Below are 27,716 nucleotides of genomic sequence, written 5' to 3'. Positions count from 1 at the left end.
GCCTATTTCTGTTTTCAATGTACTCCTGCATTAATAAGGACTTATTGATCTGAGTATGGTGCTCTTTAAGGGTCTTTTCAAGGTCTAAGGAGTGAGCAGTGATGGCGGCCGTGGCGGATTTCAGCTCTTCCACTCTGCGGCCCATGTTTCTGAGGTCTTCTTTTATTTCAGACAGGTCTGCTCTTAGGGGGTGCAGTGCTTGAGAGAACAACTCTCTCATGAAGCTCCTGGACACACTCTCTCCGTCCTCACCATCAATAGAAGCCCCATCCTTCCCCTCCTTACTGTTCAGGGCAGTGAACTCTGCAGCTAGCGCCATCTTGGAGGGAGTGTGAGGAGAGCGGGTGCTTCATTCTTTAAGGTACCGCTGCATGTCAGCCTGTCTTTTGTAAGATCTGGGGGTGCTCTGAGACTCTCCCCCCTTCTCTCTCCTGATCTTCCCCATTAGTTCTTCTGATATCCGCTGTGTCGGGTCCCCGCGGGTGCCGTTGAGACGGAGCTCCAAGCTTAGGACTCCATCTTGTTCAGCGGTCAGGCTCCGCCCCTATTTATTTATTTTTTATACTAAAGTGATTGTTTTTCAGGGAAGGGCTTATATTTAAAGCCCTTCCCTGAGAAACAATTCAGGGGTGCTGGCAGACCATGGTTTTACTCGAGACAAACACCACGTGGTACTCAATTGCATTTCCTTCCCTGCATGTTTAGCGCCATTTTCTAGCCAATAAACATGCGGGGAAGGCATTACCACTTCCTGCTGTGACGTGACAGCCCTCTGCCTGCCAACAGCAGTACGTGGCTGGGCCGATCAGGTGACCGCTGAGTACTTAAAGTGGTCCTGCCCGCCGCTCGCCTCAGACACACGCTGGCAGAGATTAGGGAAAGTGCTGCTGCTTATACAAGGATAGTGTTAGCGTAAGATCCTGTCTTCAAGAACCCCCACGGTCCTTCTTAGGGCTACTCCTCATCGTCTGCATTATAGTTGTGGCTGGCTTGGAGCAGTAGTGCACCAATTTTTTTTTTAGCATTTCGGGCTGTGCAGGCCATTTCAGCTATAGCGTTCTCAGTCTGCATTGTATTACGCAGAGTTTAGGGACAGAGCTGCCTATATAGGGAAAGTTTTACAGGACTCCTGATGCTCTGTGCAAGAACCCTAACAGTCCTTCTTAGGGCTACATCTCACCATGTGCTTTACAGTTATGGCTGGCTTGGAGCAGTAGTGCACCAATTTTTGGATTACACATCTAGGCCTGTTCCCAGCCTTTCAGTAATAGCATTCTCAGCCTGCAGTGCCGTACAGCGAGGTCTCACCATGAAACTGCACTCTAAAATTTCCTAGGCTATTGTAAAGTAGTTCAGTTATATCGTTCTGTGTGTGCAGTGCATAACGCAGAGTTTATGGACAGAGCTGCTTCTACAGGAAAAGCTTTACAGTCCTGATCCTCCGTACAAGAACCCCAACTCTCCTTCTTAGGGCTACATCTCACCGTGTGCTTTACAGTTGTGGCTGGCTAGAAGCAGTAATGCACCAACTTTTGTATGACGCATCTAGGCCTGTTCCCAGCCTTTCAGTAATAGTGTTCTCAGCCTGCAGTTCCGTACAACCAGCTCTCACCGTGAAACTGCACTCTAGTATTTCCTAGGCTACTGCAAAGTATTTCAGTTATATCCTTCTATGTCTGCAGTGTATTAGACAGAGGTCTCACCGCTAAACAGTACTCTAATATTTCCTGGGCCACTGCAAACTGTTTCAGTTTTACCGTTCTATGTCTGCAGTGCATTAGAAAGAGGTCTCACCGCGAAACTGCACTCTAATATTTCGTGGGCCACTGCAAACTATTTCAGTTATGTTGTTCTATGTCTGCAGTGCATTAGACAGAGGTCTCACCGCTAAACAGTACTCTAATATTTCGTAGGCCACTGCAAACTATTTCAGTTATGTTGTTCTATGTCTGCAGTGCATTAGACAGAGGTCACACCGCTAAACAGTGCTCTAATATTTCCTGGGCCACTGCAAACTATTTTAGTTTTATCGTTCTATGTCTGCAGTGCATTAGAAAGAGGTCTCACCGTGAAACAGTACTCTAATATTTCCTAGGCCACTGCAAAGTTTTTCAGCTCTGCCACTGTGCAGAGCATCTCACAATACCCTTTCCTTGGTGGGGTTGAGATAGCCGCAGTTGCCAGCACTATCCACTGGCTTTAGAGTGTTCTCCCACTCCATACAGCCTCTCTTATCTACAAGTCTCTGTGAGCGGTAAATTACCCCTAGGTATCAGCGTAAGACAGTGGGTTAATTTTTTCAAGTCACACCATAGAGCCTCCGCTATCTACAAGTCTCTGTGTGTGGTAAATTAGCGTCAGCGCTGTACAGCGGGGTAATTTATTTGGGCCCTGCTCTATTCTTAAACGCCATGATGAGGAGTAGGGGTAAGGGTCAAGGATGTGAACGCGGACGTGGGCGTCCAAGTGAGGGTGTGGGCGAAGGCCGAGTTCCTGGCGTGGTGAATCACAGCCAGCTGCGGAGGGATTAGGAGAGAGGCAAGTTTCTGGGCTTCCCAGCGTCATATCACAATTTACGGGTCCGCGTGGTAGACCTTTATTACAAACAGAGCAGTGCGAGCAGGTCCTGTTGTGGATGGCAGAAAGCGCGTCCAGCAATGTATCAACCACCCAGTCTTCTACGCAGTCCACTACTCCCGGCCTAGGGACTGCAACTCTGAATCCTCTGGCTGCTCTTCCTTCCTCCCAGCATCCTCACTCCATGAAAATGACATATTCTGAGCAGGCCGACTTCCAGGAACTGTTCTTGGGTCCCTGCCATAAGTGAGAAAAAATGGTTCCTCTCTCACCTGAGGAGTTTGTCGTGACCGATGCCCAACCTTTGGAAAGTTCCCGGAGTCCAAGTGATGATGCTGGGGAATTCTGGCAGCTGTCTCAAGAGCTTTTTGTGGATGAGGATGATGAGACACAGTTGTCTGTCAGTGAGGTAGTAGTAAGGGCAGTAAGTCCGAAGGAGGAGCGCAGAGAGGATTCGGAGGAAGAGCTGCTGGACGATGAGGTGACTGACCCCACCTGGTTTGCTAAGCCTATTAAGGACAGGGCTTCAGAGGGGGAGGCAAGTGCAGCAGCAGGACAGATTGGAAGAGGCAGTGGAGTGGCCAGGGGTAGAGGCAGGGCCAGAGCAAAGAATCCCCCAACTGTTTCCCAAAGCACCCCCTAGCGGCAAACCTCCGTGCAGAAGGCTAGGTGTTCAAAGGTGTGGATGTTTTTTAGTGAGAGTACGGATAACCAATGAACAGTGGTGTGCAATCTGTGTCGCACCAAGATCAGCCGGGGAGCTACCACTACCAGCTTCACCACCACCAGCATGTGCAGGCATATGATGGCCAAGCACCCCACAAGGTGGGACGAAGGACATTCACCGCCTGCGGGTGACACCACTGCCTCTTCCCCTGTGCCACAACCTGCCACACAGATCCAATCCCCCTCGCAGGACGCAAGCACGAGTACCTCCCGGCCTGCACCCACACCCTCACCTCCACTGTCCTCCACTCCATCCAGCAATGTCTCTCAGCGCAGCGTTCAGCTGTCGTTAACACAAACGTTGGAGTGAAAGCAGAAATACGCCGCCACCTACCTGCATGCACAAGCTTTAAACATGCACATTGCCAAATTAATCATCCTGGAGATGCTGCCGTACAAGTTTGTGGAAACAAAGGCTTTCAAAAACACGATGGCGGCGGCGGTCCCACGCTACTCGATCCCCAGTCGCCACTATTTTTCCCGGTATGCCATCCCCGCCCTACACCTGCACGTCTCCCGCAACATAAATCGTGCCCTCACCAACGTAGTTACTGGGAAGGTCCACTTAACCACGGACATGTGGATAAGTACTGACAGGCAGGGCCACTATATCTCCCTGAAGGCACATTGGGTGAACTTGGTGGAGGCTGGGACCGAGTCAGAGCCTGGGACCGCTCATGTCCTACCCACACCCAGAATAGCCGGTCCTACCTCGGTGCTGGTATCTGCGGCTTTTTACGCCACGTCCTCCAAACCCTCCCCTTCCTCCTCCTCCGCCACGTTTACCTTTCAATTAAGAAGTGTGAGCATGTCGCCAGCAGTCGGTCGCGCGCGTCAGCACAGCGGTGGGCAAGCCTCAGCAAGCCGTGCTCAAACTAATCAGCTTAGGTGACAAGAGGCACACGGCCGACGAGCTGTTGCAGGGTCTGACAGAGCAGACCAACCTCTGGCTTTCGCCGCTGAGCCTCCAACCGGGCATGGTCATGTGTGACAACGGCCGTAACCTCACACACATGCCATGCCTGGCCCACATCTTCAATCTGGTGGTTCAGCGGTTTCTGAAAAACTACCCCCATTTGTCTGACCTGCTCGGCAAGGTGCGCTGCGTCTGCGCACATTTCTGCAAGTCCACCATGGATGCTGCCACCCTGAGGATCCTGCAATGTCGGTTTCAGCTGCCAGAGCATCGACTGCTGTGCGATGTGCCTACACACTAAAATTCTACGCTGCACATGTTGGCCAGGCTGTACGAGTAGCGTAGATCAATAGTGGAATACCAGCTGCAACATGATCGGCGGAGTGGTAGTCAGCCTCCGCATTTCTTTACTGAGGAGTGGGTATGGATGGCAGACATCTGCCAGGTCCTCGGAAACTTTGAGGAGTCTACCCAGATGGTGAGCGGCAATGCGGCCATAATTAGCGTTACCATCCCACTGCTTTGCCTGCTGAGAAGTTCGCTGCTAAGCATAAAGGACGACGCTTTGGGGTTGGAACAGGAGATGGGGGAAGACAGTATGTCGCTTGATAGCCAGACCACCCTCATGTCTATATCTCAGCGCCTTTTGGAGGAGGAGAAGGAGGGGGAATGGGAAGAGGAAGAGGAGGAGGAGGGGGAAGAGACAGCTGGCTACACTGCAGAGGGTACCCATGCTGCTTGCCTCTCATCTGTTCAGCGTGTATGGGCTGAAGAGGAGGAGGAGGATCCTGAAAGTCATCTTCCTAGTGAGGACAGCGATGTGTTGCATAATGGGACCCTTGCACACATGGCTGACTTCATGTTAGGCTGCCTTTCCTGTGACCCTCGCTTTAGACGTATTCTGGCCAACACGGATTACTGGGCGTACACCCTTCTCGACCCCCGGTATAAGGAGAACCTTTCCACTCTCATTCCCGAAGAGGAAAGGGGTACGAGAGTAATGCAATACCACAGGGCCCTGGTGGAAAAAGTGATGCTAAAGTTCCCATCTGACAGGGCTAGTGGCAGAAGACAGCCGAGGGCCAAGTAGCAGGGGAGGAGCGGGGATCAGGCAGCATGTCCAGCGCAGGCAGGGGAACACTCTCCAAGGCCTTGGCCAGCTTTATGGCTCCCTAGCAAGACTGTGTCACCATTCCCCAGTCAAGGCTGAGTCAGAGGAAGCACTGTAAAAAGATGGTGAGGGAGTACATAGCTGATCGTACCACCATCCTCTGTGATGCCTCTGCTCCATACAACTATTGGGTGTCACAGCTGGACACGTGGCACGAACTTGCGCTGTACGCCCTGGAGGTGCTGGCCTGCCCTGCCGCTAGTGTCTTGTCAGAGAGGGTGTTTAGTGCAGCTGAGGGAATCATCACGGATAAGCGTACCCGCCTGTCAACTGCAAGTGCCGACATGCTTACACTCATAAAGATGAACAAAGGCTGGATTTCCCCAGACTTCTCTTCTCCACCGGCGGAAAGCAGTGAAACCTAATGATTATTTTTGCTGTAACAGAAGAAAAATGCATCCTCTATGACCACAAAAAAAGTGGGAATTAGCTTTGTCAATTACTCTCGGATATTATTACTCCTCCTTCTCCTCCTCCTAAAACAGCATGTCATCACGCTGAACTGCCAATTTTTCTGCAGCCCAAAAGGCTCTGTTTAAAAGTTTTTTATAATTTTTTAAAGTTTCAAAAGTATTTATACTTTATCAGAAACCAATTTTTTTTCACAGGACTGCCTCCAGGCTCTGTTACAAATTAAGCAACAGCGAGCTGTATCTTTAAAAAAATGTTTTTTGGGTTTCACCTGCCCTCGCGGTTGAGCAATTTTTCAGGGGTACACTTGTACTCTTGGTACGCCAATTTTATAGACCCTTGCCTATAGTGTTATCTAACTAATTTTTCCGGCCTTCGCCTACACTCTTGGCAACCAAATTTTTTCAGGTGTTCGCCTATACTCTTGGTACACCAATGTTTCAGGGGTTCGCCTACAATCTTGCTATAGAAATGTTACAGGGGTCCGCCTATACACTGGGTACAGAAATGTTACAGATGCTCACCTATACTCTTGCTACAGAAATGTTACTGGGGTCCACCTATACTCTTGCTACATAAATGTTACGGGGTGCGCCTATACTCTTGCTACATAAATGTTATTGGGGTCCACCTATACTCTTGCTACCGAAATGTTACTGGGGTCCGCCTATACTCTTGCTACAGAAATGTTACTGGGGTCCACCTATACTCTTGCTACAGAAATGTTATTGGGGTCCGCCTATACTCTTGCTACATAAATGTTATTGGGGTCCGCCTATATTCTTGCTCCAGAAATGTTACAGTGGTCCGGCTATACTGTGGGTGCACAAAGGTTTCCCATTGAGGTGTTCAGCTGCCTGACATACACAGAATCAAGTGTGTGGGGACACATGGATTTCCCATAGCTATTTATCTCAGGGCATCTTGGGTCACACAAGGTGGAGGCTGGGACCGAGCCTGACCCAGGGCCCGCTCACGTACTTCCCTTACAAATATTGCGGCTCCTACCTCAGTCATGGTTTCTCAGCCTTATTATGCCACCTCCTCCTCCTGCTTGGGGTCTGGGGATCAGCGGTGGGCAACATGTATTTTCTCTAGTGTTACCACAGTTATCTGAGACAGTGGTTTGGGCCAAACAAAATGAGCGTTACTGCATTAATGGGACGTTCACAGCTGCACTAGCATCCGCGTTCGCTTGAGGCCCACAATTACTGAGGGTGTGGACAGAGGCCAAGGTCCTGGAGGGAAGAATCAACTGCGCCAGGTATGGCCTGTGGAACTTCTTTGTGGTTCATCCAGTCTTTGGAGCGATGAAAGCAACCGTTACTGATTTAAAGAGACATTCACAGCTGTACTAGCATCCGAGTCTGCTTTATGCCCACGATTACTGAGGGTGTGAGCCGAGGCCGAGGTCCTTGGCGGGGTGAAACTGCCTTGTTTGGGTGCTCTGATTGCTTTATGTGTAATACCATCTTTGAGTTTCATGGGCTTGCCTATGCTATGGGTGCACAAAGACTTTCCATTGCATTGTTTTATCTGTCTGGCAGTAATACACTGACTGACTTGGCTAGGGTGCAGACAGCTTTCCCATTGCAGTGTTTTACCTATCTGGCACAAATACACAGAATGACTAGGGCAGAAGTGTGGGCCGAGGTCCTGGGCGGGGTGAAACTCTTCCATGTTTGGGCACTCTCTTTTCTTCCTATTTAATTTTGTCCCTGGGTTCCTTGGGCTCGTCTGTACTGTAGGTGCACAAAGGCTTCCCCATTGCATTGTTCACTTATCTGACACATACAAAGAATGAATTGGGCAGAAATGTGGTCCGAGGAGGAGGTCCTCGGTGGGGAGAAACTCCACCATGTTTGGGCACTCTGATTTCTTCATGTGTAATACTATCTTTCAATTCCTTGGGCTCGCCTATGTTGTGGGTGCACAAAGACTTACCATTGTGGGGTTTTACATGTCTGGCACAAAATACACTGAATGATGAGGGTAGAAATGTGGGTGGAGGCCCTTGGCTGGGTGAAACTCTGCCATGTTTGGGCACTCTGTTTTCCTCATGTATAATATCATCTTTCAGTTCCTTGGCCTCGTCTATGCTGTGGGTGCACAAAGACTTCCCATCGTCGTGTTTTACCTGTCTGGCACAAATACATTGACTGACTAGGGCAGAAATGTGGGCTGAGGCCGAGGTCCTTAACGGGGTGAAAGTCTGCCGTGTTTGGGCACTCTGATTTCTTCCTGTGTAATACCATCTTTGTGCACCGACAGCATAGGCGAGCCCAAGGAACTCAAAGACCGCCCATTGCGGTGTTGAACTATCTGACATCTACACAGAATGAATTGTGTGGGGACACATGGATTTCCCATTGCTATGTAACTCGTGGCCCCTTGGGTCACACAAGGTGGAGGCTGGGACCGAGCTTGACCCTGGGCCCGCTCACGTGCTTCCCACAGAGTATTGTTGCATTGTGGAGATGTGTAGAAGTGCTGGCACCGGAGTCTCCTTTATGCCCACATTTGCGGCTCCTGACAATTTTGTGACGGAGGTGACACGGGATTGAAATGATGATTGTACGTTAATTTATCATCAATTCTCATCAGCATTGTGGGCTATCGCCCACATTTTCAAAGAGGTTCGCTGCCTAGCCCTGCCAACCCTCTACAGTGTGTGCTTCCGGTTCCTCCTCATCCAGTACGCACTTATAAATAGACATGAGGGTGGTGTGGCTATGAAGCGAGCGTGTGGCATGAGGCCAGCTGAACGCTGCGCAGGGAAAATTTTGTGTGCGCTGTGGACGCAGGGTTGTGCGGAGGGTTGGACAGCAATGCCAGCATGTAACCCAGGAAAAGAGGCAGCGGTGTCACCCGCAGACAGTGATTGTCCTTGGTTGCAGGTAGTGTGGTGCTTAGCTAAGATGTGCCAGTGTGTGTGCCTTGCTAATAAGGGTTTGTCCCCAGTAAATTGTTAGAGGGGTGACCGCCAGGTTCTTGCCCCCATTTTGACTTAATAGTGGGACCTGAGAGCCTCTGATGCAGCCATGCATGCTGCCCCTGCCTTTCCCTATCTGTTTCTGTGGTGTTTCCATTACTTTCTGATGTTTTCTGGTGTTTCACAAGTCATCACCCATGTGGAGCATCGGTCCTATAGAAAAATGCTCGAGTCCCCCATTGACTTCAATGGGGTTCGTTACTCGAAACGAGCTCTCTAGCATTACGAAAAGTACCGAGTACCGAGCATTTTGGTGCTCGCTCATCTCTAGTTCTATTACATTTGCTGGAAAGTTAACACTGTACTCAACAATAAGAACATCATACAAACAGTCAAGCATGGTTGTGGTGGTGCGGTGGTCTGGGACTACATTGCTTCTGCAGGACCTGGATGACTTGTCATAATTGATGGAGCTATGAATTCAGCTATCACAAAACCCTGAAGGCAAATGTTGGCCCATCAGTTTGTGAACTTAAGCTCAAGCGCAGTTGGGTTATGCAGCAGAACAATGAACAGAAGCGCACAAGCAAGTCCACTTCTGGAAGGTTCAAAACATATTAGGATTTTGTAATGGCCAAATCAGAGTCCTGATTTAAATCCCATTAAGATGCTGTAGCAAAACCTAAAATAGGCAGCTCATGGTCAAAAACCCTTTTATATACCTGACTTAAATGTAGCTAAATAAAAAGAATTCTGCAAACAAGAGTGGGCCAAAATACCCCAACAGGGAACTGAAACACTCATCGCAAATTATTGTAAAAATCTGATTGTAGTTGCTATGAGGGTTCTCAGGTACTCTCTAAAACGTAACCTTTATTAAATTACAAAAGAATAAAAAGGATTTGTTCAAACGAAATCCTAACTTTACAGACACTCGAATAGAAAGATTAAGTAATATAAAATCCCTATCAACTAGTAGGGAAAATAATAGCCAATGAGCCACCTTTGAAGATATCAATGGTTGCAAAGTACCGGGGGATCCGGAATATCCGGTTCTTAACAAGTTTCTAGTCACTGGAAACTTGAGACAAAAAATCATCAAGTTTGGCTCAATGGGAATGGACGTATTGTTCCCAACTTAGTGAACAAGTACTACAGCTATTCAATATGAATGAATACTGTCGGTTTCAACAACGGGCCGTGGCTGTGTCTCTTGATTGTATTGGGACACACTTTTTACGGCTAGTTGAAGAGAAGATATTAAATACAAAGCTGACAGTCGTCTATCATCACGGCTCACTATGATATTTCCGTGAGCCAATGATTAGCCAAAAATGTGCATTGCATCAACTACTGAAGAAATGCTAAACTGGGTTCAAATGCAAAGTTGACAATCGTCTATTATTGCGGCTCAATATGGTGTTTCTGTGAGCCAATGATTCGCCAAAAATGTGCAGTGGATCAACTGCTGAAGAAATGCTAAACTCGGTTCAACGTGTTTCCGCTACGGGATATCGTAGCCTCATCAGGAAGGTTCAAAACATATTAGGATTTTGAAATGGCCAAATCAGAGTCCTGATTTAAATCCCATTAAAGATGCTGTAGCAAAACCTAAAATAGGCAGCTCATGGTCAAAAACCCTTTTATATACCTGACTTAAATGTAGCTAAATAAAAAGAATTCTGCAAACAAGAGTGGGCCAAAATACCCCAACAGGGAACTGAAACACTCATCGCAAATTATTGTAAAAATCTGATTGTAGTTGCTACTCTCATTGGTGGAACAACCGGTTATTAGATTTTGGGGGCAATTACTTTTTCACAAAGGTGATCCAGGTTTTGAATATTTTTATTATAGTTGGATAGGTGTTCTGAAATATTCAAATGTGACAAATTGACAAAAATAGAAGAAATCGGATGAAAGGCAAATATTTTTTGACAGCACTGTAGATATAATAATAATAAAATCAAACGATTTACATAGCTATGGTACAAGAAATAAGCTTAGTACATAGTTTGCTATTAGCCGCATGTGTAGTAGGAACACTCCATTTTCTGAGGCTGTCTCACACAGTTAACCTAAAACTAGCCCTCCACAGCAACAAGGGTTATGGTAAAATCACTGCTTTCCTGTGATTCGCTAGATATTAAATAGTTATTCAATCAGCCTTGAGTGAATGACTAAGGCTTTTGCTCCAGAAAATAACAACTGGCATTTAGACTGGATGGTGGGTCAAACTGACATGTTCCTAGCTGTTCACATTATGTTCCTAAACATTCTCTCTAAACAACGTATTATTTAGAGTTACTGTTCCAAGAAGTTAACCATGTATGACTATTTCTATGCTTGCAAGCGTTTGTCTGGCATTTTGGATGTTAAAGCTTATCTTGCATATTCATATTGTCTTTGATTCTTTTGACCAATGGCAAAAAAGGAATTATAATAGATTTGAATTACTGTAATTGCAGCATGTGTCCCTATAAAAACTGTTGCCTGTCAATCAATAAACAGATTACTTTGATCACGCTGTTGTTGTGGTAAGAGTTAATCTCCTGAGCTTACCTCTAACTAAGAATTTGAACCCCAAAAGCATATATGATAGCAAATATTAATTTTTGCACTAACACATGTGATCTCAATGTTTCCACAAATGGGGAGAAAAGTGACATGAGAATAGCAAAAAATCTCTTTACAGAGAACTAATTAGGTTGCTCTTGAGACACAACAATATTGCTACCTTTTTGCAATTTGCAGGTGTATCGGTATTGTTATGAGGATTTAGTGTAAGGCTGTGTCCACGAAATATGTGGACACCGGCTTACTGGTGAAGGTATCCATTAGTGTTATTAGACTCTCCTCAAATCTTCCCTTATTTCATATATGCATTGCGGCTTAATAAGGCTCTCTTCATGTATGCATTGTGGCTGATATGATGGATGATGGTATATTTAATTCTATCCATGCCTAGCAGACTCCATTAACTTAACCGCTTTCCATTGTGTGCCATATATGTACAACTAATGTTGGATGTCTGTGTATGGAGCAGGCTCATAATCCGAGCCGATAGTACGTGTCAGATAACACTAAAGGCGCTGTTAACTCTTTTTAATGCTACTGTTAATTCTGAAGGTCTCATTAAAATACCACTTTCAGCAATGAGATCTTGAGCAGCCACGAATGATCACCTATCAAGACTTGCCTATGTTGCATGTTGATAACATGCCGGTAATAATACAGCACAATGTATGAACGATAAAATGATCACAAGTTCAAGTCCCATCTCAGGAAAAATATTAAATTAAAAGTAGTATTGCTCGGTCTCATTACAACACCACATTATTAATCATACATGGTGAACACCATCAGAAAAAAATATTTTATTTAAAATGGTATTTAATTTTTTTATTATAAAACCCATATAAATTTGTTATTTCCATTATCATACTGACCAACAGAATAAAACATATAAATTAGGCTTTGAAAAACATTAAACAGCCCCTCCAAAATTGTGCGCTTGCATTTTTTTCCAATATGCCCCACTGAGAAATTTTCTAAAGCTTTCCAAAATATTATATGGTTCTTTAAATGATATTAATAAAAAAATACAACTCATTCCACAAAGAACAAGCTATCATGTAGCTATGTCACAGAAAAATGAAACGTTATGATTTTTTAAAAGCTGGAGGAAAAATGAAAAAAAAAAAAGCAGAAATGACTCCAGCAGGAAAAGGTTAATTTCATTTCTGTCGGCGTTCCATCATGATTTTTATATTTTTGGTGGTGAGAGTAGTGCTGCGTGTTGCACTATTTTTGCTGTCAAATCTTACTGCTGGATACAAATGTAGCAAAGCACAGCTGATGTTATGCAACACAAAAGTTATTGTGATATTATTATCCCTGTACGCAGTGAATCATATTAACATTAAACTGTACCAGAGCGTTTTTAACATCTTGATTTCTTAAACTGTAGATCATGGGATTTAACATGGGTACTATTACTGTATAGAACACTGACACTACCCAGTCCTGATCTACGGCATACGCAGAATTTGGTCGCAAGTACAAGAAGAAAGTTGGGCCATAGGATAAGGCTACACAAGTAAAGTGGGAAATACAAGTGGAGAGTGACTTGCTTCTACCTGTAGAAGATCCAATTCTGAATACGGTAAATAAAATGTAGATGTATGATATCACTATACAGAAAAATGAACCCACTTCAAATGAACCAGCTGTTACCATGCAGGGCGGCGCAGGGTCCCGCGGTCAGCGCGCGCTGCTCCGGCGTCGGCTCCGGCGTCCTGGAGCTCTGACATCGGGGCTCTCCCGGCGACGTGGAGCAGCTGGTGTGCGGTGGCGTGGGCGTGTCCGCCCGTAGGGCGCCGCCCGCACTTCTCCACCTCTCTTGTGCAGTAGTGGGGGAGCTGGCTCCTCCCACTCTCCGCCCCGGGGCGGAGTCTGTCGTTTATAAGGCTGGCAGTGACCTGAGCTCACTGCCAGTTATTGGTTCTGCTTGCATCTAGTCAGCCTGTCTCAGTCAGTACTAGTTGCTAGTCAGTCTCCTTCTAGTTTGCCTGTCAGCTTCCATCTCCAGCCTTCCTTTGCTTTGTAAGTTCTGTTGGTCATTTCCATCTGCCTCTCTTTCCGCACTCTGTCCCCCCATCAGTTAGTTTCTCTTGTCAGTCGCCAGGTCCCTAGCCAGCGCAGGGACCGCCGTCCAGTTGTCCGCCTGGGGTTAGCCAGGGCCGAGGCAAGTAGGCAGGGACAGTGGGGTGTGGGAAGTTCAGGGCACCCCACCTGGCGCTCAGGGGGTCAGAGTGCCGTAACACCAGCAACAAAAAACAAGAAAGCTTCATTAAGATATGTATCTTTACATGACAGTCTCAAGATGGGATTGATATCACAATAGAAATGGTTGATATGATTAGATTTACAGAACGGTAGACTAAATGCAGCACATGTGTGAATTAATGAATTAACACATCCTGCAGTGTATACTGAGCAAACAAGTGTAATGCATGTCACTTTGTTCATAATGACTGTATAATTCAGCGGTTTACATATAGCTACATATCGGTCATAGGCCATCGCAGCAAGTATCATGCCTTCTGTGCTTGCCAGTTCAACGAAGAGGAACATTTGTATTGCGCAAGCAGTGATGGAGATTGTCTTAGTTTCAGAGAGAATGTTGACCATAATGTTGGGTGTAATTGTTGATGAATAAAGAACATCTACAAAGGATAAGTTCATAAGGAAGAAGTACATTGGTGTTTGCAAGCCCGGGGTTATTCCAATTAACATAGTAATCGTAAGGTTACCCAGTAAATATATCAGGTAGACTAATAAGCAGAGCAGAAAGAGAGGCAGCTGAAGCTTTGGGTTGGAGGAGAGACCAGAGAGAACAAATTCTGTCACAAGTGTGTTATTTATGTTACTACAAATGTTCCATGTGTCAATTTAATATAAAAGTGAACATAATTTTTCCATGTGAAATATACTTGGGTCCACAAAACAGCTGTGCACAGTCTTCAATGTAGATTAACCCCTTAGTGACGGGGCTATCGTAAAACTACGTCCTGCTATTGCAGGACGTGTATGGAGGGAGGTAGCGCCGCTATCTCCCTCCATATAGCGCGGGCGTCAGCTGTTTATTACTGCTGACATCCGCGGGCAATAGCCGCGCTCAGCCGTTCGGCCGATCGCGGCTATTAACCCTTTAATTGCCTCTGTCAATTCTGACAGTGAGATCGGGGGAGCCGTGCAGGTGTCATGGCAGCCAGGGGCCTAATGAAAGGCCCCAGGGCGGCCTTAGAAGACTGCCTATCAAGCCATCCCCGTGAGCTGGCTTGATAGACTGCCTGTAAAAAAGCAGTATGACGTAGTGCTGTAGCATTACGTCATACTGCAGGAGCGATCAAAGCATTGCATGTTAAAGTCCCCTAGGGGGACTTCAAAGTAAAGTAAAAAAAAAATCAATAAAGTTTTTTTAATTGTAAAAAAAAAAAAGTTATAAAAGTTTAAATCACCCCCCTTTTTCCATATCTACTATTAAAATTCTAAATCATAAAATAAACATAAGTATTTTATATCGCCGCGTCCGTAAAAGTCCGATCTATCAAAGTAGTGCATTATTTTTCCCGCACGGGGAACGTCGTCCAAAAAAACAAATAAAGAACGCCAGAAATACACTTTTTTAGTTACCCTGTCTCCCAGAAAAAACGCAATAAAAAGTGATCAAAAAGTCGTATGTGTTCCAAATTGATACTATCGGAAACTACAGGACATCCCTCAAAAATGAGCCCTTGCTCAAATACATAGATGAAAAAATAAAAAAGTAATTGCGAGCACAAAATGACCGCAGAAAATAATTGAAAAAAATTTAATATCTTTAAAAAAAAATACAAGTACTACAGCAAAAAAAATACTATATAAGTTTGGTATCGTAGTAATCGTACCGACCCATAGAATAAAAATATCAGGTTGTTTTTGTTGCAGTTTGTGCGCCGTAGAAGCAGGATGCACCGAAAGATGGTGAAATGTCGTTTTTTTCCCCATTTATCTCCGCTTAGAATTTTTAAAAAGTTTTTCAGTAAATTATATGGTACAATAAATAATGCCATTGAAAAATATAACTCATCCCGCAAAAAACAAGCCCTCATACAGCGATGTTGATAGATAAATAAAGTAGTACTACTACTAGTAGTAGTAGTAGTCGCTCATTAATGCCCAGCCTTGCGCATAATTTTTTCTGGCTGCACTGTGCTTTCAATAACCACAGTCATCCTCCAACAGAGAAATCCATATACAGGCTATATAAGCAGTGGGCTTTTTCCCAAAAATTCGAAAAAAATACTATATTTGGGCTGCCTGTGACCGTCTTCAGTTTACTGCGTGTGTGCTGGGGGTAGTAGTCACTCATTATTACCCAGCTAAGCCTGTGACCGTCTACAGTTTACTGCGTGTCTGCTGGGGGTAGTAGTCGCTAATTATTACCCAGCTAAGCGTTACAGCAGGCTTGCCCATAATTGTTTCCTGGCTCTGCTGTGTCCGTTACATGATCGCCATCATCCCACCAGAGGGAAAGAGTATACATATATACGCTGCATACGGTTTTTCACCTCACCATTTTAAAAAATTGAAGCAAAATACTTAAGGCCTACCACTGGCCTTTGGCCACTTGACTGGTTCTGCCCTGTGAATTCCAGCAGCTCAGTCATACGCACCTAGGTCTGACTACAGGCTTGCGCATAATTGTTTCCTGGCTCTGCTGTGCGTTCCGTAAGCGAAGTTAGCCTCCAACCACAGGCCAATAAGCGGCACATTTAATTACAGCGTTCTGTTTCTGCTCTACTCGTAATACACCATGCTGAGGGGTAGGGGTAGGCCTAGAGGACGCGGGCGAGGGCGCGAAGGCCCAAGTCAGGGTGTGGGCACAGGCCGAGCTCCTGGTCCAGGTGTATCGCAGCCGACTGCTGCGGGATTAGGAGAGAGGCAAGTTTCTGGGGTCCCCAGATTCATCTCACAATTAATGGGTGCACGCGGTAGACCTTTATTAGAAACTGAGCAGTGTGAGCAGGTCCTCTCGTGGATGGCAGAAAGTGCATCCAGCAATCTATCCACCGTCACCACCCAGTCTTTTACTCCATCCACTGCTGCATCCCTGAATCCTCTCGCTGCTCCTCCTTTCTCCCAGCCTCCTCCCTCCCAGCAAATGACACATTCAGAAGAGCAGGCAGGCTCCCAGGAACTGTTCTCGGGTCCCGGGCTTGAGTACGAAAAAATGGATCCTCTATCACCTGAGGAGTTTCTCATGACCGATGCCCAACCTTTGGAAAGTTCCCGGGATCCGGGTGAGGAGACTGGGGACTTCCGGCAACCGTCTCAAGAGCTTTCAGTGGGTGAGGAGGACGATGACGATGAGACACAGTTGTCTATCAGTGAGGTAGTAGTAAGGGCAGTAAGTCCGAGGGAGGAGCGCACAGAGGATTCAGAGGAAGAGCAGCTGGACGACGAGGTAACTGACCCCACCTGGTTTGCTAAGCCTACTGAGGACAGGTCTTCAGACGGGGAGGCAAGTGCAGCAGCAGGGCAGGTTGGAAGGGGCAGTGTGGTGGCCAGGGGTAGAGGCAGGGCCAGACCGAATAATCCACTAACTGTTTCCCAAAGCGCCCCCTCGCGCCATGCCACCCTGCAGAGGCCAAGGTGCTCAAAGGTGTGGCAGTTTTTCACTGAGAGTGCAGACGACCGACGAACTGTGGTGTGCAAGGTTTGTCGCGCCAAGATCAGCCGGGGAGCCACCACCACCAGCCTCACCACCACCAGCATGCGCAGGCATAGGATGGCCAAGCACCCCACAAGGTGGGACGAAGGCCATTCACCGCCTCCGGTTTGCACCACTGCCTCTCCCCCTGTGCCCCAACCTGCCACTGAGATCCAACCCCCCTCTCAGGACACAGGCACGACCGTCTCCTGGCCTGCACCCACACCCTCACCTCCGCTGTCCTCGGCCCCATCCACCAATGTCTCTCAGTGCAGCGTCCAGCCGTCGCTAGCGCAACTGTTTGAGCGCAAGCGCAAGTACGCCGCCACGCACCCGCACGCTCAAGCGTTAAATGTGCACATAGCCAAATTGATCAGCCTGGAGATGCTGCCGTATAGGCTTGTGAAAATGGAGGTTTTCAAAAACATGATGGCGGCGGCGGCCCCGCGCTACTTGGTTCCCAGTCGCCACTACTTTTCCCGATGTGCCGTCCCAGCCCTGCACGACCACGTCTCCCGCAACATTGTACGCGCCCTCACCAACGCGGTTACTGGCAAGGTCCACTTAACAACGGACACGTGGACAAGCACAGGCGGGCAGGGCCACTATATCTCCCTGACGGCACATTGGGTGAATTTAGTGGAGGCTGGGACCGAGTCAGAGCCTGGGACCACTCACGTCCTACCCACCCCCAGAATTGCGGGCCCCAGCTCGGTGCTGGTATCTGCGGTGGTGTATGCTTCCTCCACTAAACCACCCTCCTCCTCCTTCTACGCTACCTCTGTCTCGCAATCAAGATGTGTCAGCAGCAGCATGTCGCCAGCAGTCGGTGTGGCGCGGCATGGCAGCACAGCGGTGGGCAAGCGTCAGCAGGCCGTGCTGAAACTACTCAGCTTAGGAGAGAAGAGGCACATGGCCCACGAACTGCTGCAGGGTCTGACAGAGCAGAACGACCGCTGGCTTTCGCCGCTGAGCCTCCAACCGGGCATGGTCGTGTGTTACAACGGCCGTAACCCGTAACCTGGTGGCGGCTCTGCAGCTCGGCAGCCTCACGCACGTGCCATGCCTGGCCCACGTCTTTAATTTGGTGGTTCAGCGGTTTCTGAAAAGCTACCCACACTTGTCAGACCTGCTCGTAAAGGTGCGCCGGGTCAGCGCACATTTCCGCAAGTCCAACACGGACGCTGCCACCCTGCGGACCCTGCAACATCGGTTTAATCTGCCAGTGCACCGACTGCTGTGCGACGTGCCCACACGGTGGAACTCTACGCTCCACATGTTGGCCAGGCTCTATGAGCAGCGTAGAGCTATAGTGGAATACCAACTCCAACATGGGCGGCGTAGTGGGAGTCAGCCTCCTCAATTCTTTACAGAAGAGTGGGCCAGCTTGGCAGACATCTGCCAGGTCCTTGGAAAGTTTGAGGAGTCTACCCAGATGGTGAGCGGCGATGCTGCAATCATTAGCATCACCATTCCTCTGCTATGCCTCTTGAGAAGTTCTCTGCAAAGCATAAAGGCAGACGCTTTGCGCTCGGAAACGGAGGCGGGGGAAGACAGTATGTCGCTGGATAGTCAGAGCACCCTCATGTCTATATTTCAGTGCGTTGAGGAGGAGGAAAAGGAGGTGGAGGGGGAGGAGCCTGAGGAGGAGCAGGGGGAAGAGACCGCTGGGCCCACTGCTGAGGGTACCCATGCTGCTTGCCTGTCATCCTTTCAGCGTGTATGGCCTGAGGAGGAGGAGTAGGAGGAGGAGGATCCTGAAAGTGATCTTCCTAGTGAGGACAGCCATGTGTTGCGTACAGGTACCCTGGCACACATGGCTAACTTCATGTTAGGATGCCTTTCTCTTGACCCTTGCGTTAGACGCATTCTGGCCACTACGGATTACTGGGTGTACACACTGCTCGACCCACGGTATAAGGAGAACCTTTCCACTCTCATACCCAAAGAGGAAAGGGGTTCGAGAGTGATGCTATACCACAGGGCGCTGGTGGACAAACTGATGGTAAAATTCCCATCCGACAGCGCTAGTGGCAGAAGGCGCAGTTCCGAGGCCCAGGTAGCAGGGGAGGCGCGGAGATCAGGCAGCATGTACAGCGCAGGCAGGGGAACACTCTCCAAGGCCTTTGCCAGCTTTATGGCTCCCCAGCAAGACTGTGTCACCGCTCCCCAGTCAAGGCTGAGTTGGCGGGAGCAGTGTAAAAGGATGGTGAGGGAGTACGTAGCCGATCGCACGACCGTCCTCCGTGACGCCTCTGCTCCGTACAACTACTGGGTGTCGAAGCTGGACACGTGTCCTGAACTCGCGCTGTATGCCCTGGAGGTGCTTGCTTGCCCTGCGGCTAGAGTCTTGTCAAAGAGGGTGTTTAGTGCGGCTGGGGGAATCATCACGGATAAGCGTACCTGCCTGTCAACTGACAGTGCCGACAGGCTTACACTCATAAAGATGAACAAAGCCTGGATTTCCCCAGACTTCTCTTCTCCACCAGCGGACAGCAGCGGTACCTAAACAATACGTAGGCTGCACCCGCGGATGGAAGCATCGTTCTCTATCACCATAAAAAACGGGGACCTTTTAGCTTCATCAATCTGTGTATTATATTCATCCTCTCCTCCTGCTCCTCCTCCTGAAACCTCACGTAATCACGCCGAACGGGCAATTTTTCTTAGGCCCAAAAGGCTCAGTCATATTACTTTTGTAAACAATGTTTATACATTTCAATTCTCATTAAAGCGTTGAAACTTGCACCTGAACCAATTTTTATTTTAACTGGGCTGCCTCCAGGCCTAGTTACAAATTAAGCCACAGTAACCAAAGCGATTAATGGGTTTCACCTGCCCTCTTGGTTGGGCATGGGCAATTTTTCTGAGGTACATTAGTACTGTTGGTACCCCAATTTTTTGGGGCCCTCGCCTACAGTGTAATCCTAGTAATTTTTATGGGCTTCGCCTGCACTCATGGTACAGCAAGGTGTGTGGGGTTGGCCTACACTTTTGCTACATAAATGTGACTGGGGCCTTATCTATACTGCAACTACTGAAATGTGAAAGAGACTGTTATCTCCCTAAACTGCTGCAACGGGAATATTACTGTGGCCTGTCTTGACTGCTACTACTACTGAAATGGAACTAATACTGTGCTCCCCCTATACTGCTGCTTCGGAATTGTTACTGGGGCCTGCCTTGACTGCTACTATTACTGAAATGGAACTAAGACTGTGCTCCCCCTATACTGCTGCCAGTGATATGTTACTGAGGCCTGTCTAGACTGCTACTACTACTGAAATGTAACTAATACTGTGCTCCCCCTATACTGCTGCTAGTGATATGTTACTGGGGCCTGTCTAGACTGCAACTACTACTGAAATGGAACTGTTAGCGCAATTTATCGCTATTCGATATACTGTGTGGTCCAAATTAGATAAAACTAATATGCAGGCCTGGAGAGCCTTTTAAAGACCACACGTCTGACCATCATGTGTCCCAAAAGAGTCTCTCTTTATTCACGCGCGTAAAGTTTAAATAAAATCTCAACACAGGAAGTGAAGTAATTTAGGATACAGTTACATTATTTAGTGAGCTGATAGGTCATTCTCAGAGGGAGGTATTTGTGAGGTAGCTTGTGAGGTCATCCATCTGGGAGGAACTTCTGTGAGCACGCTCAGCTCATTCTTGAATTTGGTCTCATGAGAAGAACATCCTGTTTCTCCTCTCTGCTTGTCCAAGACAGACATTCCTAGATAGGTTTTTGCCAGTTAGAACCGGTTTGACCAGTTTATGGACACAGAGCACTGCTCCTCCAATTCTTGTGGAGGTGGGGGGGGGGGGTGATGTTCCCTTCCCCCAGAGGTTCAGACCGGAAACACAACATAGCATCTTCACAGTTGACAAAAAATACAGAAAATACATATAAAATGGTGAACCTATTGGAAATCTCCCACAGAACTAATACTGTGCTCCCCCTATACTGCTGCTAGTGATATGTTACTGGGGCCTGTCCAGACTGCTACTACTACTCAAATGGAACTAATACTGTGCTCCCCCTATACTGCTGCTAGTGATATGTTACTGGGGCCTGTCTAGACTGCTACTACTACTGAAATGGAACTAATACTGTGCTCCCCCTATACTGCTGCTTTGGAATTGTTACTGGGGCCTGTCTTGACTGCTACTATTACTGAAATGGGCGGTTGGGCAGCATGTTACCCAGGAGAAGTGGCAGCGGAGTGTCATGCAGGCAGTGATTGTGCTTTGTTGGAGGTAGTGTGGTGCTTAGCTAAGGTATGCCTTGCTAATGAGGGTTTTTCAGAAGTAAAAATTGTTGGGGGGGGGGCACTTTTGCCGCTATTGTGGCTTAATAGTGAGACCTGGTAACTTGAGATGCAGCCCAATATGTAGCCCCTCGCCTGCCCTATCCGTTTCTGTGTCGTTCCCATCACTTTCTTGAATTTCCCAGATTTTCATAAATGAAAACCTTAGCGAAGCATAGGTCCCATACAAAAATGCTCGGGTCGCCCATTGACTTCAATGGGGTTCGTTACTCGAAACGAACCCTCGAGCATCGCGGGCAGTTCGACTCGAGTAACGAGCACCCGAGCATTTTGGTGCTCGCTCATCTCTACTAAGAATAACTACCTTTATAAAGCATTTGCCTTTGACCTCTAGAGATGCACAATCTGATAGCAGCCTGATTCCATAAGGATTTAGAATTTCTAATCATTCCATAAAGAATAATTAATAATTATTTGTTGACTCTACTATAAATCTATTGCATGTGCTGCATGAGATTTTGCAGTTGAATGCCATGGACATTGTTCACATTAATCATGGAAAATCCATATCCTCAAACCAGTGTAAAACAGCATTGCATTTGTGACATTTAAGGCACAGCATATCCTCAGAGAATAAAGATGAAAAGGCTAATCGCAGAAAATGGGAGATCACACCAGATGAACATGACCCGAGAAACCCTAAAGATACGACAATGGTTTCTCCAGTATTGTTACTTTTTTACAAAAGTGATCTAGGTTTTGAATATTTGTAATAAAATTAGTTAGGCGATCTGAAACATTCAAATGTGACAAATTAGCAAAATAGAAGAAATGGGATGAGAGGCAAATACTTTTTCACAATGCTGTAGACATAATAACAAAATTAAACTAACTACATAGATATGGTACAAGAAATAAGCTCAATACATTGTGACATACAGTAACAGAACCATGCTTACTGCATAGATATGGCAGCATACTCTATATATTTAGTACAAGAACTAGGCTTGGTGCATGAATATGGTACCCAAACCAAGCTTTGTGCATAGAATACACTTTCCACTTTTTTGAAAACAGTACATAAATCTCTAAAATGCTGATCTCGGTCCTTCTAGAAGGACTTTATAGTCTTATACTTGAGAAGAGTTTGCTGTCAGCCACTTGTGTAGCAGGAACCCTCTCTTTTCTGCAGCTGGCTCAAACACAACTCATTTCTAGCCCTCCACAGTGACAAGGGTTATGGTAAAAGCACTGCTTTCATGTGATTCGCAAGTGACCTCAATGTTTCCACAAATGGAAAGAAAAGTCATATAACAATAGCAGAAATCTCTTCACAGGGAACTACTGAGGTGCTCTTGAGCCACAATAATACTGCTACTTTTCTGCAATTTGCAGATGTACCGGTGTGGTTAGGAGGATTTAGCCTAAGGCTGTGTTCACGCAATATGTGGACACAGCCTTACTTGTCAAGCTATCTAAAGATGCCATTAGACTCTTCTCCGATCTCCCCTTATTTAATAAGGCTGTCTTCATATTTGCATTGTGGCTTACAATGGAATGTTGTGCCAGAATCCTTGGTAGGATGGATGATGGTATGATTGATTCTATCCATGCCTAGCAGACCCCATTAATGTAACCCCTTTCCGTCGTGTACCATACATGTACGGCAAATGTTGGATATCTGTGTATGGAGCAGGCTCAGGATCTGAACCCATGGTGGGTGTCAGCCAATTTGAGATAACAATAATTGTGGCTGTTAACCCTTTTAATACACCTGTTAATTCTGAAAGCTACATTAAAATACCCCAATCGGCAATGAGATCTTGAGGAACCACAAATGATTGCCTATCAAGACTTGCCTATGTCACCTGTTGATAACAATACAGCACAATGCAATACTATAGCACTGTTTTATTCTGTATGAGCAATAAAAAGATCACAAGTTCAAGTCCCGTATGAGGTCTAAGGAAAAATGTAAAAATAAGTAAATTTTTTTTTTAAATATTGAAAATATTAAAAGCTCAACCCTCCCCCTCTTTTTTTTTCCAGTTATCACATTTAAAACATAAAGAAATAAAAAAAATGTAAAAGTAGTTTTGCTATGTCTGTAAAAGTCCAACTGATTACATTACCACATTATTAATGCCACATGATGAGCACATCAGAAAATAAATATACACCATAACAGAATTTCGCTTTTTTTGGTCTTCCTCTCCAAGTAAAAAATTAATAAAAGGCAATCAAAAAGTCCTATGTAAACAAAAATGCTTTCAATTAAAACTACAGGCTACCCCACAAAAAATTCAGCACTCACATAACCCCATCAAGATAAGAAAAAAAAAGGTAAGGGATCAAAAGATGGTGACACAAAGGATTTTTTTCCCTTAAAATGGTATTTTATTTTTTTAAGCAGTACTGCATTGAAAAATCTATATACATTTGCGTCTGCCATTATCATACTGACTGACAGAAAAACACATGCGAAGGTTGGGAAGAACGTAAAACAACCACTCCAAAAAGGCACAATTGCATTTTTTTCCATTATGCCCACTGAGAAATATTCAAAAGTTTTCCAATACATTACATGGTTCTTTAATGGTACCAATAAAAAATATAACTCATTTCTGCGAAGAACAAGCTATCATGTAGCTATGTCACAGAAAAATAAAACTGATTTTTTTAAAAGCCGGGGGAAAAATTAAAATAAAAACCAAAAATGACTGCAGCAGGAAAGGGTTAATTTCATGTCTGTCAGAGTTCTGTCATGATTTTTGTCATTTTGGTGGTGAGAGCAGTGCTGCGTGTTGCAATATTTTTGCTGTCAAATCCTACAGTTGGATACAGATGTAGCAAAGCACAGCTGATGTCATGTATTACAAGTTATTATGATATTGTTACATCTGTACGCAGCGAATCATATTGACATTAAACTGTACCAGAGCTTTTTTGACATCTTGATTTCTTAAACTATAGATCATGGGATTCAACATAGGTATTATTACTGTATAGAACACTGACGCTACCCAGTCCTGATCTACGGCATACGCAGAATTTGGTCGCAAGTACATGGATAAAACTGGGCAGTAGAATAAGGCTACACAAGTAAAGTGAGAGATACAAGTGGAGAGTGATTTGCTTCTACCTGTAGAAGACCCAATTCTGAATATGGTGAATAAAATATAGATGTATGATATCACTATACATAAGAGAGAGCCCACTTCAAATGAACCAGCAACAACAAACATCAACAATTCATTAAGATATGTATCTTTACATGACAATTTTAAAATGGGATTCATATCACAAAAGAAATGCTTGATATGATTAGACTTACAGAACGGTAGACTAAAAGCAGCACATGTGTGAATTAATGAATTAACACATCCTGCAGTATATACTGAGCAAACAAGTGTAATGCAGGTAACTTTGTTCATAATCACTGTATAATTCAGTGGCTTACATATAGCTACATATCGGTCATAAGCCATCGCAGCAAGTATCATGGCTTCTGTGCTTGCCAGGTCAATGAAGAGGAACAATTGTATTCCGCAAGCAATGATGGAGATTGTCTTAGTTTCAGAGAGAATGTTGGCCATGATGTTGGGTGTAATTGATGATGAATAAAGGACATCTACAAATGATAAGTTCATAAGGAAGAAGTACATTGGTGTTTGCAAGCCCGGAGTTATTCCAATTAACAGAATGATCATAAGGTTACCCAGTAAAGTTATCAGGTAGACTAATAAGCAGAGCAGAAAGAGAGGTAGCTGAAGGTTTGGGTTGGAGGAGAGACCAGAGAGAACAAATTCTGTCACAAGTGTGTTATTCATGGTACTGCGAAAATTCCATGTATCAATTTAATATAAAAGTGAACATAATTTTTCCATGTGAAATATACTTGGGTATGGAAAACAACTGTGCACAGTCTTCAATGTAGATTAAAGAATTGTATATCGGCTGAGAATCATTACCTTTATAAAGCATTTGTTCTGGATCTCTTGAGATGCATAATCTGATAGCAGACTGATTCCATGAGGATTTATAATTTCTGATCATAGAGAATAACTAATTTGCTGACTCTTATGGAAATCTATTGCACGTGTTGCATTAGATTCTGCTTTAACACTCTTTGCACAGTTGAATGGCATGGACACTGTTCACATGCCATTTCATTCCAAAAATGTTCAGTAGGGTTCAAGTTGGAACTTTGTGCAGGCCAGTCCAATCATGGAACATCTATATCCTCAAACAACGTAAAACAGCATTGCATTTGTCACAAGGCACATTGCCTTGTTGTAAGCATTGCTGACTATTTTCAAGGTGATGACACATAGCTAGTAGTACCTTATTGTCTGGATGTCAGGACCAGCGGCTCGCAGGTCATCCGTGTCCTCACCGCCAGTCCTGTCACGCAAGCGGCTGCCATGCGGCACAGGGGAGCTCCGATCCTGGTTACCTCTCCTGGCCGCCGAGCTCCTCCTCGCCGCCGGGATGTTAGGAAGGCTACTGGCGCTGGCTGGTGCTGCGTTCTGGGTGCCATGGCAACCAGGCTCACGTCCTGAGCCTCGCCTATCTTGCAGGACTGAGGGCTGTTTCCCAGCTCCAACTGTGTGGTATTCTGTTGCTGTCAGACTGCCGCCCCAATCAGCTGCTAGGGCGGGAGCTCTGACAGCATTTAAACCAGTCTGTGTGTGCTGATCTTTGCCAGTGTTAGTTTGGTCTTCCAGCTGCACACACATTATCTTTGCTTGACTCCCGTTTGACTCCTGGTTTTGACTCTCTGTGTTCTGGACCTGACTTTGCCTAAAGCCTGACCCTTTTGTACCATGTACCCTCCTGTTGCCGACCTGGATCGTCTGACTTGCTTTAGCATTTGTTTGTCCCTCTGTTTGTTGTCGTCTGTCCCCGTGTCCCACTTCCCTAGCGAGTGCAGGGACCGTCGCCCAGTTGTCACCCTGGGAGTTAGCCCAGGGGAGCAAGTAGGTAGGGACAGGGGTTGTGGGCATTTTTAGGGACTTCCAGTATGCTGGACCCTAGTCTTGACAGTAACACTGGCCGAAAGGAAGTCAGATTCCTTCATCCAACCAGCAACCTTGAACCCCTCAATGGAGGCGGTGGCGGCCTTAACTAACCAGGTCCAGGTTTTGACTAACCTGGTTCAGAAATTGACTTCCCACCTGCAGCATTAGGAGCAGCGGGTGGCTACTGGTTCAATGCAGCCCCCTCCCATTCCTTGGGCAGTATCTGAACCACGGGCTACTCTTCCCAATTTCTTTTCCGGGGAGAGAAGCCAGTTTTTTTTGCGTTCAAGGAAGGCTGCAAGCTCTATTTTGACCTCCGAACCCATACCTCCAGCATGGAATACCAGAAAGATGATATCGTGATTACTCATCTAAAGGAATAACTCCAAAATTGGGCCTTCTCCTTACCTGGTTACTCTCCTACCCGACCATCTCTTTTTTACAGCCTTGGGCCAACTATATGATGAACCCGACCATGCTGCCTTCGCGGTTTCCAAACTCCTAGCCTTGCGCCAGGGGTGGAGGGTGGCTGAGGACTATTGTTCTCAATTTCACCGCCTTGAAGAATTTTTTTGGGCCGGTCTGTCGGAAGGTCTCAAGGACCTCTTGGTGGCACACACTAAACCTAAGGAGCAAGCCATGTCACTGGCTATCCAGGCCGACCGATGCTTGAGGGCAAGATGCTCCACTTGGACCAGTCCTGTCCGTACATCCACATCCTCGGTAGTTCTAACCTTATCACCTCCCTCCACAGAACCAATGGAGTTGGGAACCATGACCCCAAGCAACAACAGGAATATTGCCTAAGAAGGAACCTCTGCCTCTACTGTAGAGAGCCGGGCCTTCGCATCGTGACCTGCAAGAAGAAGCCGTGGAAGCAAAACTTCCACTCCTAGGCAGTTGTCAGTAGAATTGTCTAGGAGCTAAGGTACTCCCTGTAAGGTCAAAAATGTTGCTACCCTGCACCTTAGAATTCTGGTCTTTTTAGTGTGCTGGGCAAGCGTTTGTTGATTCTGGGCCTGCTTCTAATTTTGTTAACTTTGAGTTCGTGGCTCAACTGTCTGGATTATTTCTCCATTTAGACCCTCCAATTCTGGTCTCAGGTATTGATTCCACTCCCTTGCAGGCCGGCCTAGTAAGTTTCGTTATCCTACAGTTACAGTTTACAGTAGGAGCTTTACATACTGACTCCTGTACTTTTCTGGTGATGAAGAACCTGTCTGTGGACATTGTGTTAGGGCTACCCTGGCTAAGGGAACACAACCCCGTAGTTAACTGGGACACATTGGAACTGGTCAAGTGGGGTTCCTGCTGTGCCAATCACGTACACCCATTGGAGGTGAATATCTTCACCTGCGAGGGGGTTGAGCTGCTTCACTACCTCTCCGAGTTTTTGGATGTCTTTTTTAAACAGTTATCGGAAGCCTTGCCTCC

At 46.2% G+C, this 27,716-nt stretch overlaps 2 protein-coding genes across 2 annotated transcripts; both read right to left on the bottom strand.

The window, feature by feature from the left end:
* Nucleotides 1–3,216: 3,216 nt before the first annotated feature.
* LOC136610080 (olfactory receptor-like protein OLF1) lies at nt 3,217–14,770 on the bottom strand. Its single transcript, XM_066589348.1, has 5 exons — nt 14,757–14,770; nt 13,554–14,164; nt 12,667–12,953; nt 4,514–4,529; nt 3,217–3,242 (listed from the first exon to the last, which is right to left on the bottom strand). The coding sequence occupies exons 1-5, from the start codon at nt 14,768–14,770 to the stop codon at nt 3,217–3,219; spliced, it is 954 nt and encodes a 317-aa protein (XP_066445445.1).
* Nucleotides 14,771–19,440: 4,670 nt separating this feature from the next.
* Nucleotides 19,441–25,091, bottom strand: LOC136610742 (olfactory receptor 5AR1-like; the record flags this gene model as incomplete). Its single annotated transcript, XM_066589952.1, has 2 exons — nt 24,198–25,091; nt 19,441–19,470 (listed from the first exon to the last, which is right to left on the bottom strand). Coding segments are annotated over exons 1-2 (924 nt in total), but the record flags the coding sequence as incomplete, so codon positions are not given.
* Between the last annotated feature and the right edge of the window lie 2,625 nt (nt 25,092–27,716).

Source organism: Eleutherodactylus coqui, chromosome 2, assembly GCF_035609145.1.
Source record: "Eleutherodactylus coqui strain aEleCoq1 chromosome 2, aEleCoq1.hap1, whole genome shotgun sequence".
NCBI lineage: Eukaryota > Metazoa > Chordata > Amphibia > Anura > Eleutherodactylidae > Eleutherodactylus > Eleutherodactylus coqui.
Note: the sequence above shows the minus strand (reverse complement) of the source record. Positions and strands in the feature narration are given on the sequence as shown.

Coding starts and splice junctions, on each gene's coding strand:
- LOC136610080 (XM_066589348.1), bottom strand. Junction 12,954..13,553: donor GTTTTTTGTTGCTGGTGTTA/CGGCACTCTGAC, acceptor CAGCTGGTTCAT/TTGAAGTGGGTTCATTTTTC.